Source organism: Thamnophis elegans, chromosome 6 (genome assembly GCF_009769535.1).
Source record: "Thamnophis elegans isolate rThaEle1 chromosome 6, rThaEle1.pri, whole genome shotgun sequence".
NCBI lineage: Eukaryota > Metazoa > Chordata > Lepidosauria > Squamata > Colubridae > Thamnophis > Thamnophis elegans.
The window spans coordinates 24,341,014-24,354,842 of record NC_045546.1 but is presented as its reverse complement, the minus strand read 5'-3'; the positions used below and the strand labels follow the sequence as shown (position 1 = coordinate 24,354,842).

Sequence of the window (13,829 nt, the reverse complement as noted above, 5' to 3'; positions counted from 1 at the left end):
CAAAAATCAAATTAAATCCATAACTTAAAAACCAACACAGCATCCCAAAACCATTTGATTATGCACTAACAGCTTTACAAAAGAGCTCCAGTTTGGCTGACTATGTGAGGAATGAGGAGGAATGAGGTGAATATTCTGAAGATGGAATACTCCATAGACGGACAATACCACCACATGTTCTTTTATGATCCATGTCCCTGATCTTGCAGAGCATAGCATGATTATTAGGTGTGTGTACTTTTAATAACCTAACCTGAGATTGATTCAAGGGAGCCAATTCTATCTGATGAATAAAAGGTACCTGCAAAGCCATTAGTATTTCCTTTTCCTGAAATGGCTTGCCCAATTTCTTCTGCTGTGTTCTCCATCCCATATCAACAGAAGTGCATCTGCCCACAAATTCTCCACCCACTTAAATCTACTTGATAGGATTTGGGCTTGATAACCTAAACTCTCTTTTTCAACTGTTATCATTCATTCATTCTAAGTTAAAATAACAAAGCAGTTATATGTTTCTTAGTTTTTATGGTACTTCAAAGCTCTCACTCTCTTTTGTTGCAGGATTAACATGAAATCTCCTCCAGAAACTTGTGCATTTAGATCAGAGACAAGGGGTTTATCCATTCTGTAATGGCTTTTGCCTGAGGCTGGAGTCTTTTTCTGCTCATATGCCCAAAGATCTTCAGCTTCCAAGGGCACAATGCAGGGTATATGTAGGGTAGAGTGGTATATGCAGAAATGTTTTTATGCCAAGGGCCATATTTGATCATTAAGTGGTTAAGTTTCCAGACATGATCACAGCCAGGAATAGAATGATGGTGATTTAAGTAAAATAAAATTGAATTAATCATATATTTCTTTTAATGAAAAGAAGGACTAGGGGTGACATGATAACAATATTCCAATATCTCAGGGGTTGCCACAAAGAAGAGGGAGTCAAACTATTCTCCAAAGCATCTGAGGGCAGAACAAGAAGCAAGGTGTTAAGTACTTAGAATATGTTAAGTACCTTGAATGCATGTAGTTTCCATCAAGGTCCGCTGCTACCAGTGGGAACTCTTTTAAATCTGATTGGCCAAAGGCCCTGCCAGAGCCCTATAAAAGGGCTGCTGCTGGACCGGACCTTCACTGGATTGTAGATAGCAGTCACTGAATAAAGAGCTGTTGTTACTGAGCCTGAGTCTGCCTCCTCCGTTCACCCTATCTAACACAATGGATGGAAACTAATCAAGGAGAGAACCAACCTAGAATTAGGAAGAAATTTCCTGACAGTTAGAACAATTAACCAGTGGAACAACTTGCCTCCAAAAGTTTTGAATTCTCCAACAAGTTTTAAGAGATTGGACAACCATTTGTCTGAAAAGGTATAAGGTTCCCTGCCTGAGTAGAGGGTTGAACTAGAAGACCTCCAAGGTCCCTTCCAACTCTGTTATTCTGTTCTGTTCCGTTCTGTTCCATTCTAGTCTAGTCTAATTTTTGTATATGTTTAGAATTTAGAATAAGATACTATTTTATTATATAGTTAGTTAGGCAATAGCTTAATAATTAAGATATTTTAAATAAGTTAATAAGAACAGTAATTTTCATGCAAACAAAATGGTGAGGAGACATAATGCCATGATCCACTTTTCTCCTGGTTTATATAAATTCCACATTCCAAATTATTCTTTATCGTCCTTACTTGCTTCTGCACTCCGTATTACTTTTTCTTTATAAAATATATATATTTATTGTACTGATCTCAATGCATATGTACTTTCTGCCCTAAACTTATGCTATTTATATTGACCTTATCACTCTACTGACTTGTTGAATTCCAGGAAGAGACATCCCTGAGCAGGCATCTTCAGGAGCTAAAACAGATAACCCTCTGATATCTATGCAAAAGTACTTAAGCCAAGAGGTCAGAATAGGATGGGCAGGCACTTGGTGTAGACATGACTGAGAAGGTTCTATATTTCAGCTGGCCCAAGAAGGAATTCACCTAAAATCTTCTTCAGTTTTATCTGCAGAAAGGATATTTAAGTATACATTCTCCTGTAATTTATATTACTTTAATAAACTACTGGCCTCTTTGCTTTATGAATATATTTATTGCTTTGCATCCTAAATAAATCTACTGGTATCCAACTGGCCCCTGGATGTCAGAACTCCTACTTCTTAGGAATTTAATACTTTTTCTCCTTCTATTACAATTGAAAATTATAATTTGGCAGTAATTTGGGTTCTTAGGATTTCTCCAAAGGCTTTGGGGAGCTACAGATTGCATCCCAAATCTTGTGGCAAACCTACATCTCCAGAACACCCACCTACACTAGAAAACAATGGAGCACAATGGATGGAATATACGTTTCCTAGCTTTCCAGATCACATGCATTTCTTAATGGCTAAACATATGACAACAAATAAAATGATGTATAGAGGAATAGCCTGAATTCTCTTTAGTTTTGACTATGGTTTCCTTAGATCAGGGGTATCAAACTCGATTTCATTGAGGTGTTGTGTTTGACCTTGGTGGGCCAGGGTAGTTGTGGCCAGGATGGGCGTGGCCAGCTTGATGTCACTCGTGTTGGGGGTGCCTGTGGTGGCCTGAGTGCTCTGCCAGTGAAAACAGGCTCCCAAGCTCCGTTTTCAGCTGTAATAGCCTCCTGCAACCCTCTGCCAATGAAAATGGAGCTCGTGAGGGCCACCCACGGCCTTCCCGAGCTCCGTTTTCACTGGCAGAGGCACCGTGGGCCAATCCTTTGCTGTTTCCAGGATGGCCCCGTGGCCAGATCTAAGCCCCATCCCCCCGGCCAGATCTGGCCCTTGGGCCTTCAGTTTGATACCCTTGCCTTAGATCAGGGGTGTCAAACTCGCATCATCACAGTGGCATCATGTGACATATCGGGACTAAACCGGCTAAACCGGCCAGGGGCGGGGCCATCATGTGATGCATCTGGCCCGTGGGCCACAAGTTTGGCACTCCTGCCTTAGATGAACCTTCTTAAATGCACAAGCCAGTTCCCTGGCTGAAAGCCAAACTGAAAATAAACATACACTACAGCTTTCTGGTGAATGATAGTTTTAAACTCTGTTCTCATGTTTTGTTTACTAAAGAGTGTTGCTTGGTTACACTTAAGCTAATTGGAAAGCTCAAGACATGATCTTTGCTAAAATATGGTATTTCCCTACTGGAGATTAATTTTCAAATATATCAGAAAATACAATAAACCAGACTATATACAAATAATTTTAAAAGACAAAATCTCCTTTGAGTTGAATGTAATGGACAGGTCTGTATATTTTTCTTATTAATACTATGAAAGGGTTTGTCATTTACTTTTTTTTAAGGCCCATATAGTAAAAGTTCTCATTCACTGTGATTAACTAAAACACATCTGGTCACAGCACCAGTAAGAATATGAAATCCTAAGCTGTGATTCACATATTTGTGACATAATCATTCTATATAGTTTTGTTTATTCTTGCAGATACTTAACTGGGATGGGCTGAGGATGGGAAGGTAATTGTCTCATTTTATCCACATCAAAGCAACTTTGTCAGTCCTGGCTCAAAATCATACAATGATCTCCATTGGATATTTGGACTTAACATAATTGAGCATGATATAGAGTTGAGCATGATATAAGCTACATATATTGTTTTCTATTGGTTGTTGAGCAACTCTGGCTGAGAATAGCTTGTTGGATAAACCACGGGGTGTGCAATTCTGTGAAAAGAGGAATGTGTAATTTATTTATATACAAAAGAGCAGAGGAAACCTAATGTAACCTTGGGACTAAGCATCTTGTATGGGCCCAACTCTTAAGATGTATACATCAAAATACCAAATTCTACAAAATATTGTACTGTATTAGTAATATCACATTTCATAACAAGGTGGTTTTTGAAGGAGAAATGCTTACCCTTTTTGAAAGGCAGAGAATAACTCAAAGATCAGGGGATATTCACTTAGCCCTTGCGTTAATTAAGAGAGTTTTAGAAAATTACTGAACTCCATCAATGAAATGGTTTCCCATTCCCAATTTTAAAGGTAACCATTAAATAGGCCTATTTTCTAAATAATTTTGTGAGACCCTGAGACTTTTCAAGTAAAGAATGAATGACTAAATAAAATTAGACAGCATAGTCTAGTGGTGGCATAGTGGCTAGAATGCAGTATTGCAGGCTTACTCACTATTCACTTTCAGGAATTTGATCCTCACGGGGTGAAGGTTGAATTAGCTTTCCATCCTTCCGAGGTTGGCAAAATGAGGACCTTGATGGTTGGGGGTAATATGCTAACTTTGTAAACCATTTAGAGAGTGCTATATATCAGTCTAAGTGCTATTGCTATAGTAGTATGTTGCACATATTGCAAGTTGTCAATGGATAAGATCAGTGTTGGGCTGTTGCCGTTCAGACTGGTTTGCGGTTCAGACTGGTAGTTCCGAGCACTGGTTCCCCCCCTCCCCCCATCCCCGATGCTATCGGATCCTAGATATCTCACTTTTTGGCTCGCTCATCCTGCCCCGCAGCCAAGCTGATTTGCGCGCCTCTCCATTTCTATTAACCGTGGCTGACCTAGCAGGTGTACTGGAAGCCACCCCCCATTGAAAAAGCCTTGTTTTAGGTGTTGCGCGTAAGGAAGGAAGGCGTGCATGCGCACTCACATTTTCGGTTATGTGCAGCCCACCTCTGGATAAGACTGAATAATTGGCTTTTTTTTCTTGTCCTAGAAAATGGTGAGTGGCAGCTCACCTCTTTAAAGGGTTCAACTTATTACTGAGTCAGAGTTCCATTCCTGATTGAGATAAAATATGCACAGATTTTCCTTCCTTACAAAAAGTGCTTTTGCTGAGATGTACACTCTTAGCAGTAATCCTGCAAAAGTTATGTTAAATGTTATTTGAAATATTCCCTCTGCTCTGTGAATTTAATCACCAGCATGCCAGAAATCTAACATGCTTTTTTTGCAGGAACACAGTAGCTTTATTCTTAAGTTTCTCCTATGAGAGTAAGCCTTAGGTTATGCCATCAGAAAGTCCTCAGAGGATTGAAGGTGACTATAATGTACTACATCTTCTTAAAAAAAAGAGCTAGCAGATCATCCTATCTAAGAAATGTTCACACTTTTCACTGAAGCTAAATCGACAGGTCACTGAGCATACTGAACTCCTGACAAGATAGAATTGAGGAGGAATCATTGCTAAGTGAAGAAGCCATAATGCCAAGCTTAGACAATTATAATTCTTACACAAGGAGAAAAACAAACACTGAACTCCAAGCAGCTTCGGCTCCTTGACAACTACACAAGCTTTCCAAACACGACTGCCTTTGGCAGCTACAACTAATCTTGTTTTGTAAAGAAAGAAAAAATAAATTAAGGCAGCGATGTGTTTCTGTTTAATGTATAGAGACGTAACATCTTCCTTTCCGTTATTGCCCCTTACCTGGTCAGTGTGGAGGTCTCTAACTTCCCAGAAGCAGAACTTGGTCGCACTTTTTTCCTCAGAGGCATTATGGAATCAGAATAGTTGTCTTCCTAATTCCAGTGGCTGAAATCTTGGATTTGTTTTTCGTTCATAAGGCAACAGCTTGTGCTTACTTTTATTCAGGAGCCTGGAACCTGCTGTTAGGTCTGTTTGCAATGCTCAGGTTACTGCAATCTTTGCACCTCCCTTAAGTCCCCAGGAGAAGTCTGGGAATAGTCCTAGCTACTGGTGGAGTTAAATACTTTGGCCTCCTAATGAGAAGGAAGGAGTCACTGGAGAAGAGCCTAATGCTGGGAAAGATTGAGGGCAAAAGAAGAATTGGACGACAGAGAGTGAGGTGGCTGGATGGAGTCACTGAAGCAGTCGGCATGAGTTTAAATGGACTCCAGAGGATGGTAGAGAACAGACAGGCCTGGAGGAACATTGTCCATGGGGTTGCGATGGGTCGGACACGACTTCGCAACTAACAACAACTGATGGAGTTGTCATATGTATTTCAGAATACATGTTTCTCAAAGTTATGACAAGTTTCAAGAAGAACTACAGCAAATAGTCAGGTACAATATATTCACATCACTTTTGGCATCTTCCCACAGATCTCCCACTGCATTCGGTACGGATCAAATGGTCTATTGATCCAGATGTGCAACAGTTTGTTGTGTCATGCTGCACATCCCTTTCTGGGTTTAGGTTGGCAGGGGTTGAACTTTAGACGTGGTCTGTACAAGTGGTCCTGAATGCAACAGTGAACTAATGGACATTTCTCAGAACCCTGATGTAATGATGCTAGTTCACAAACTGAAAGGATTACCAGTATGTTTCTGAGTGCAATTAAAAGAGCTGATGGTCATTTATAAACTCCTTCACAATCTGAGGTCTGGATCACCTCTCTCTGATTGTTTCTGCCTGTCTGGTTAGAACTGACAGGTTTGTGTTACTTAAACAGTGTCACCAAAAAAGTGAGTTGAAAAAAAGGAGTGTCCACACGAGGGGTCAAAAACATTATAACCTTGGTGGCCACAAGGGTACAATCAAAGCTCAGCTCTGTGTAAAAAGTGGCAGGACTTCAGTCAATATATGTGGCTTCCATTATGACTTTTTGGACGTCTCTCCCTCCAATGAAGGGGAAAAATAACTTTTATGCCAATGGAAAAAAAATACTTGTGAAAAAAAAGCTACAAATCAGATGCTCATTTATACAAAACACATGTACACAATCGTCTGGTGAGCTCAGAATCTTTTAACTGGAACACAAATATGAAAATAGCTCTAAGTGATTCCAGAATGTCCTTTTCTCTGTTGGGTTACACAACACATAGGAATGTGGCTGTGAAGTCTTTCCCACTTTTCTCAAGTATTGTTTTCTGTGTTTCTGATTAAACAAAAATCAATAGAGAAATTCCAAAATGATTCATAAAACACTTCTAGACAGAATATTTCAGAAATGTAAGAGAACAGACACAATCGTTTTAGGATTCTTGTACATGTTTAAATTGTTTAATAAATCTGTGTAAGAATTGCAGTGAAAACTGTAGTCAACAGTTGAACGGAAAGGCATTTGCTCTGAAAATATCCCAATTTTTGTGATACATGGTGATGTAATCACATAAGCACCACAACCTATGTACCGGTGTCAGATGCCTTGACAATTTACCACTGACTGGGACCACACATAACCCTAATCTAGGATTGTCAAGCGGCATCTACACAAAACATTAAATCCTAAACTAGTTTTGCAAATCAACCCATCTGGTTCTCATAATCTGATGCCAAAATCAGACAGCAGTTATATCACAGGTGTTAAACTCAATCGCGTCATGTGATGTATCGTGAAGTTTTTTGCCTTTATAGAACCAGGGTGGGCGTGGCCTGCACGTGATGCATCCAGCCCATGGGTTCCAGTTTGACAGGCCTGGGTTATAGTATGCTAGGTTTGCACTAATTCTAGAGCTACGTAAAACATTTGAAGGGAGCATGTTGCACCAAAACAGCTTTCCTAGATGTATTAAAACAACTGGATATTGTCTCTCTTGCTTTGCAGCAAAGCAGCTGCATTAGCTTCGTCCTTGTATTTAAATCCGTGCAATTCTATTTTATTTCACTAAAGAACAGAGCATTATATTTTTATCCTTCCCTATCCCTATACACATACTTAGCTGTATCTGGAAATAAGTGTTTTCATAAACATTCTAATTTGCATATGTTTTGATTAGGCTGTTATGAAGCACAGCAGGAATATTATATATGCTATCATAATGTCAAGGGTCTTAGATTTCTAATGGCAGACTTATTTCCAAATAAGTGTGCAAGTGATTAGCCTTAACCTTCCCCCTCTAACTTCGTTCCATGGCCTTGGATGTATTTGTGGTTTTCAATGTAGATGAGTGCTGAATTGATTGAAAAGAATATAAAATAAACATATACAACGGAATTATTTTCTAATGAGGTTGTCTTGAGTTTTCTTTTTGTTTCTGTCCAGATTAATTTATAAAGCAATGAACATAATTAATATGTAAAAATATGGCTTCAAAGAAATAAAGAAGTTCATTGAAGAATGAAAATCTTGCAACTATAGTTGATTAATTAAAATGGAATGTTTAGTTGATCAAAAGTTAATGTTTAACCAGAGAAATGTTCACAGAAAATATGTAAATACCTAATGCTAGATAAAAATAGTTTTGCAATGACAAAAACTCTTATGGCATTCAGTTTTTTCATACTCTGAGATGACTCTTTTAAGATGATACCTTCTACTTTTACTTGTGCAAATGTAATTATTTAATTGTGCCTAAATATTTTTTACCTATGCAAATGCAATCATTTAATTTTGTCTTTTGGGCATTTTCAACGGTTTTGGCTTCAGTATTTTGGCTGGGTGTTCTAGGCTAGGGGGTGCAACCCTAACAAAATTGGAAGGCATCAAGTTGCAAAGAAAAAAAGAAGAGGCAATTTGTCAACTAAAACTCATCCATTTATTAAATTTGTAAGATTAGAGTCCAATTAAAATGTTTGATCGTTGTGTCAGTACATTTAAGCAAAAATAAATGTGTGTGTGTGTGTACTGTATGTGTATAAAATCTTTATTTAAAAAATTTCTCAAAATTGCAGCAAGTCAAATCATGGTGTGCAATTAATATAACTGATTAATGTAATTAATGTAATCTCACAGCAGGATGAAAATCAATCTCCAGTGCAACTAGAATGGATTAAGGTTTTGATTTGCAATATATCAAGCATGCCGCATCTGAGGTAATAATAACTGAACACTGCTTCAATTAACACTATATTGTCAGTGTTAGGGAAGTACATTAGTAGTGCCACTGCAGTCTTTTAAGATTTCTAAAGAAACTCTCACGCATAAGAAAAGTAAATATAGTCTTCAAATGGTTTTACTATTAAGACAGATCATAAGGATATTGCATTTTGAAACAGCCACATTTCCATTTTGAGGAATTTTCTTCTGAAAAGTATCAGACACATCTGATTGGATTTTCTCCTGACTTCTTTGATGAGGAAGGTCTTTGTAATATTTTGTCTCCACTGACTCTATCAAGGAAATTCTGAAGGATTATTTTTTCTGGAGAAAAATGGAAAGAACGTCATCTGATTTACATCTGAAGAGCCAGGCAAAATATATACCATTAATTATTTCCAATTCAGAGAATGGTTTCATTGTCAACGAGATTTGCCTAGATGTCACACTAAAATAACTCTCTGTATGTAATACATAATAATCTTTTTAAAAAAATGCAAATTACCAAGGAAGTTTTGACAAGAATTAATAATTAGAAAGGGATTAACATTTTTTTCTTGTTGTGGTATATATAAAAATTATTCCTCAAATCATGGCATTTTTCACAATATGAGGTTTCTATTAAAAGCAAATTATTTCAGTTGGACAGTTTTGATTTAACCCGAAATAGGCAAGGGCTAAAATTATAAAATTGTATTCCCACTTTCACTACACAGCCCATTATCCCCTGCCTTCCCCCCGACATACACTAGCTGCCCAAATTTCTGTAATAATCTAACAGCTTTAAGTCTCAATAAGGTCTAAAGGTAAAGATTCCCCTTGCACATATATGCTAGTCGTTCCCGACTCTAAGGGGCGATGCTCTTCTCCTACGCGCTGTTCGGAGTGTCCAAGCATGGGTTAACTTCAGCTTGCTGCCCAAGGACTGAGTTCAAATCTTTGTGTAGCCACGCCTCCTGTTCCCCACAGAGGCTCAGTTTTAAAAACTCAGTCGCCCTAAAAGGATGCAGTTGGGGAGTTTCAGTCCTTGAACAGCAAATTGGACTCTCCAAGTAGTTAGTGTAGCCTTTTTTTCTTATTTTTGTGTTTAGCACATAGTGTTAGGATTCTTTAAAAATTCACTGGATAAAGATTCACACCTAATTGAAGTGCGGAACAGGTGCTTAGAGCGCGGCTGCCTTCCGCGACCACCGCGGTTGAGGCACCACCGGGATCCTTCCAAACACGATCTGCTTTCCACTTCTGCTTCTATCTGTTCAGTTGGCTATCAAGGTCTCCTCTAAGGTCTGATGATTCTACTGACTTCTATGTATCAATTGATCCAGATGCTAATATTGTTTTTCATTTCTAAGATCTTAGAGATGAATTAATATGAATAATTAGAAGTCTTGCTCAAGTAGACCAGAAGTTAATAATTTTGTGCTTGAAGATGATTAACCCATTCCCAAACAACCCATGTGACAGCTGCGAAATCAAAACTCAAACTTTTTTTTTAAACCTAGCTTTCAAAATCTAAATTCTGATGCCTCACATCACTTTATATGAATAGTGGTGAATAGTTTTTAATATAAATACATTACCTTTTATAACACTCAGAATATTCATTTGTTGGGTCATAGTATCTGCCACATCACAATACAATACAATACAATACAATACAATACAATACAATACAATACAATACAATACAATACAATAGCAGAATTGGAAGGGGCCTTGGAGGTCTTCTAGTCCAACCCCCTGCCTAGGCAGGAAACTGTATACCTTTCCAGACAAATCCAACATCTTCTTAAAGACTTCCAGTGTTGGGGCATTCACAACTTCTGGAGGCAAGCCGTTCCACTGATTCCATTCTAACTGTCAGGAAATTTCTCCTCAGTTCTAAGTTGCTTCTCTCCTTGATTAGTTTCCACCCATTGCTTGTTGTTCTACCCTCAGGTGCCTTGGAGAATAGTTTGACTCCCTCTTCTTTGTGGCAACCCCTGAGATATTGAAACACTGCTATCATCTCTCCTCTAGTCTTTAAAAGACTCTTGACTCCTACTTTGTATGTTTTAGGTTTATTTAGGTAGGCAACAGATCCAGGTCTTGAAAGAAACTTTGCAAATGGAACACATAAAAAACTTACCATGTAAGTTTACAAGAATCCAACACGTAGATGCTGCAGCTTTGAACTCCTGGTGTCACAGTGGACTCTCTAGGCAAAAACTAGTCTATACCACAGGGAGTTACTAAAGATTGGATAAGGCTGTCAGACTCTTAAACACAACCACAATCACTTCACACACATGTGGAAATCTATGACTGGTTTTTTTTTCTTTCTTTTTTCCCCACCTTACTTGCATAGGGATTATTTTTTATACTATTTATGTTGTTTATATTTTTTGTCATGGATTGTACCAGTGAGGTTAAAACCAATTTCATTTAATACATGATGTTCAATGACAATAAAGGCTATACTACTATGTAGATAGAAAGGATAATCACAATGTCTTATCATATGCAACATTATGAAGTCCTATACAAATCACACACATATCCCAGCAGTCATCTACCTGGCTTAGGAGCTCTTTCCACATATTCTTTAATTTCTTCTGGATCTACAGAATTCAGAACTGATAGGATATCAAGATAATCATTTCCAAAATCCTTCTGATAGGTGGACAGGTGTTTGCTATGTTCATGATTCCAGATCTGAGCAATTGTCATTGAAGGCACTGTGCAGGCAAAGCAGTAACAGTCATGTCAAACTAGAATTCAACAAAAGTGAGTATTGTCCACTTTTTAAACTCTTTCCTCCTTCATAAGAAGTGGTATGTTGTTGCCCATACACCAGGGGTGGGTTCCTGCCAGTTCTAACCTCTTCTATAGAAGAGGTTCCACAAATCTACAATGCCGTTTAGAACTGGTTCCAGCTCCCTCCCCCCACCCGTCCACACATCATCAAGATGAAGAGCGAGAGGAGGAATTCTGGGAGTTGAAGTCCACAAGTCTTAAAGCTGTCAAGTTTGAACACCCCTGGGGTTTTTTTTCTAAAGGGTTAGGGGTGCAAGGGTCTTGTAACGTGGCAGCTTTAAGACTTGCGTGCTTCAAATGCCAGAGTTTCTGAGCCAACATTTTGGTTGCTAAGCAAGAGTGTTGTTAAGTGAGTTTCACCACATTTTACAAGTTGGCCATGCCCACCCAGTCACATGGCCGGCAAGCCACACCCACCCGGTCATATGGCTGGCAAGCCATTCCCACCCAGTCACATGGCCAGCAAGCCACTCCTACAAAGCAGGCCACACCTACAGAAGAGGTTCTAAAAAAATTTGAAACCCACCACTGCCATACACTCTCTGTTCTCTTACAATTATAGGCCTTGAATATGTGGGAATCTAAAACTGTACGTGTCCACTGAGAAACTGAACAGAGTGCTACTTCAAATTCCAGAAGATTGATACTCTTAGAGTAATCCAAGGAGACGATGCCTGGGAGCATGAAGAGCAACATGGTAGACTGGTGATCTTCTGCTAGGAGAGTAGGAATACTTGCACCATGATGGTGACTAGCATTCTTTAGCTCAGAGCTGGAGCACATATGCCTCTCCCCACAGCACTTACCAGCACCTTTGATCGGAATTTTACGTTTTGCATTACACCCATACTTCCAAGTGAAATCCATTAATTCGGGTGCACGGACTTGTGGCTGATAATGGCGCCTGACTTCAGTATCTGGTGGCTTTGGGATTAATGTTTTCCAATCTGGAGGGGAAACATCATCATCCCTTGGAGTACCTGAAAAGATTAAATAACACATAAAAAAAGAATTATTGTAAAAGGAATGGGGAAGGGGTATTAAGTGAAAAGCAAATAGCAGAAAATTATTTTGATTGCAGTCTTAAATGCACTTGAGAGTAAATCCTAATAATCTCACCAGGGCTCAAATTGAAGGGGGCGGATGCCTACTGGCTGAACAACTGGTTTGCTTCATCCGTGCTTCGCGCATGCGCAGTTTAGCAAAAATGGAACGTCTGCATTGCAAACAAGGAAAGGAGCAAGGAAAACAGCTGAGAAGTGGCAATTCAATCTGTCGCCACTGATCAGCTGGGCTTCAGAAGCAGAAATAAAGGTCAGTATAACCTGGGGGAGGGGACACATTCACGGAAACAGAGACCGGTTCGCTCTCGGCTTGCAGTCAGAGCTAACAGTTTGAGCGAATCAGTAGGATTCTCCAGTGGTACCTTACCAAACATCCCACATGTAGTTCACCACAAATTCACCATATAAATGTTCAATGCATGACTTTGTCCAAATAATTCTATTTTCCATGTTCTCCAAGGTTGGGGTTCTGTGTGTGGTTACTTTTATAATCTCCTCTTTTTAGAATCTCTTTTTATAATCAGAATGTTTTGGGGGGATGTTTTCAGCTTTCAGTCAAAACTTTTCATGTGCACTTCATTACATATTTCAAGAGAAGGAAGGAAAGCCACAACCCTCACCTGGTTGCATTCCTAAATAATCTCTCGTGTATACTGTTTTGTACTGCTTCTTTAGTACCTCCTCCAAATCTTGTTTATTAAAAGGTTTTGTCCATGGTGAAAAGCTATCTGTAGGTAATGCTGTTTCTTCACGAGGCAGTTGCCATATCAGGAAACGCTAAAAAACGGAAAGAAGAAAATGATAAAGAACAAAAACTTTAAAAAAAAAAGAATCCACCCAAATGTGCTTTCAATTATGCCTTTTAAAAGCAATTTGAATTTTTGTGATCTTTGTAAAAGATGCCTGTGTGATCATAAATATTATTTGTATCTTCCATAGCTCTGAACTGCTTGTTTTAAATGTTTATCAGTAATAGTAAAAAAAAAAAGCCACCAAAGAACATGGTGGATGGACACCATCAAAGTTGACACCAGCAGGAGCATAGAGCAACTCAAAGAAGCAATGCATGATTGGAAGCCATGGAGAGACCTGGCCCACAGAATCGCCAGGAGTCGGACGCGATTGAATGGATAACATCCTCATCCTCATCAATTGAGCACATATGTATTGGAATAGCAATTTCAGGCCACTGAAATTTTTTTTAGGCAGATAATCTTATTTCTAAAAAGCTTTCCTAGC

At 38.8% G+C, this 13,829-nt stretch overlaps 1 protein-coding gene across 1 annotated transcript in view; it reads right to left on the bottom strand.

Moving 5' to 3' along the window:
- Nucleotides 1–8,588: 8,588 nt before the first annotated feature.
- The window catches only part of TEX26 (testis expressed 26), an 18,172-nt gene continuing 12,931 nt past the window's right edge, over nt 8,589–13,829 (bottom strand). Inside the window, exons 4-7 of the mRNA XM_032220330.1 lie at nt 13,211–13,367; nt 12,333–12,506; nt 11,286–11,447; nt 8,589–9,054 (exon numbers count right to left, since the gene is read on the bottom strand). Of these exons, the coding sequence (XP_032076221.1) occupies nt 8,948–9,054; nt 11,286–11,447; nt 12,333–12,506; nt 13,211–13,367 (600 nt within the window). The 3' untranslated portion in view covers nt 8,589–8,947. The remainder of the gene's footprint in view (nt 9,055–11,285; nt 11,448–12,332; nt 12,507–13,210; nt 13,368–13,829) is intronic.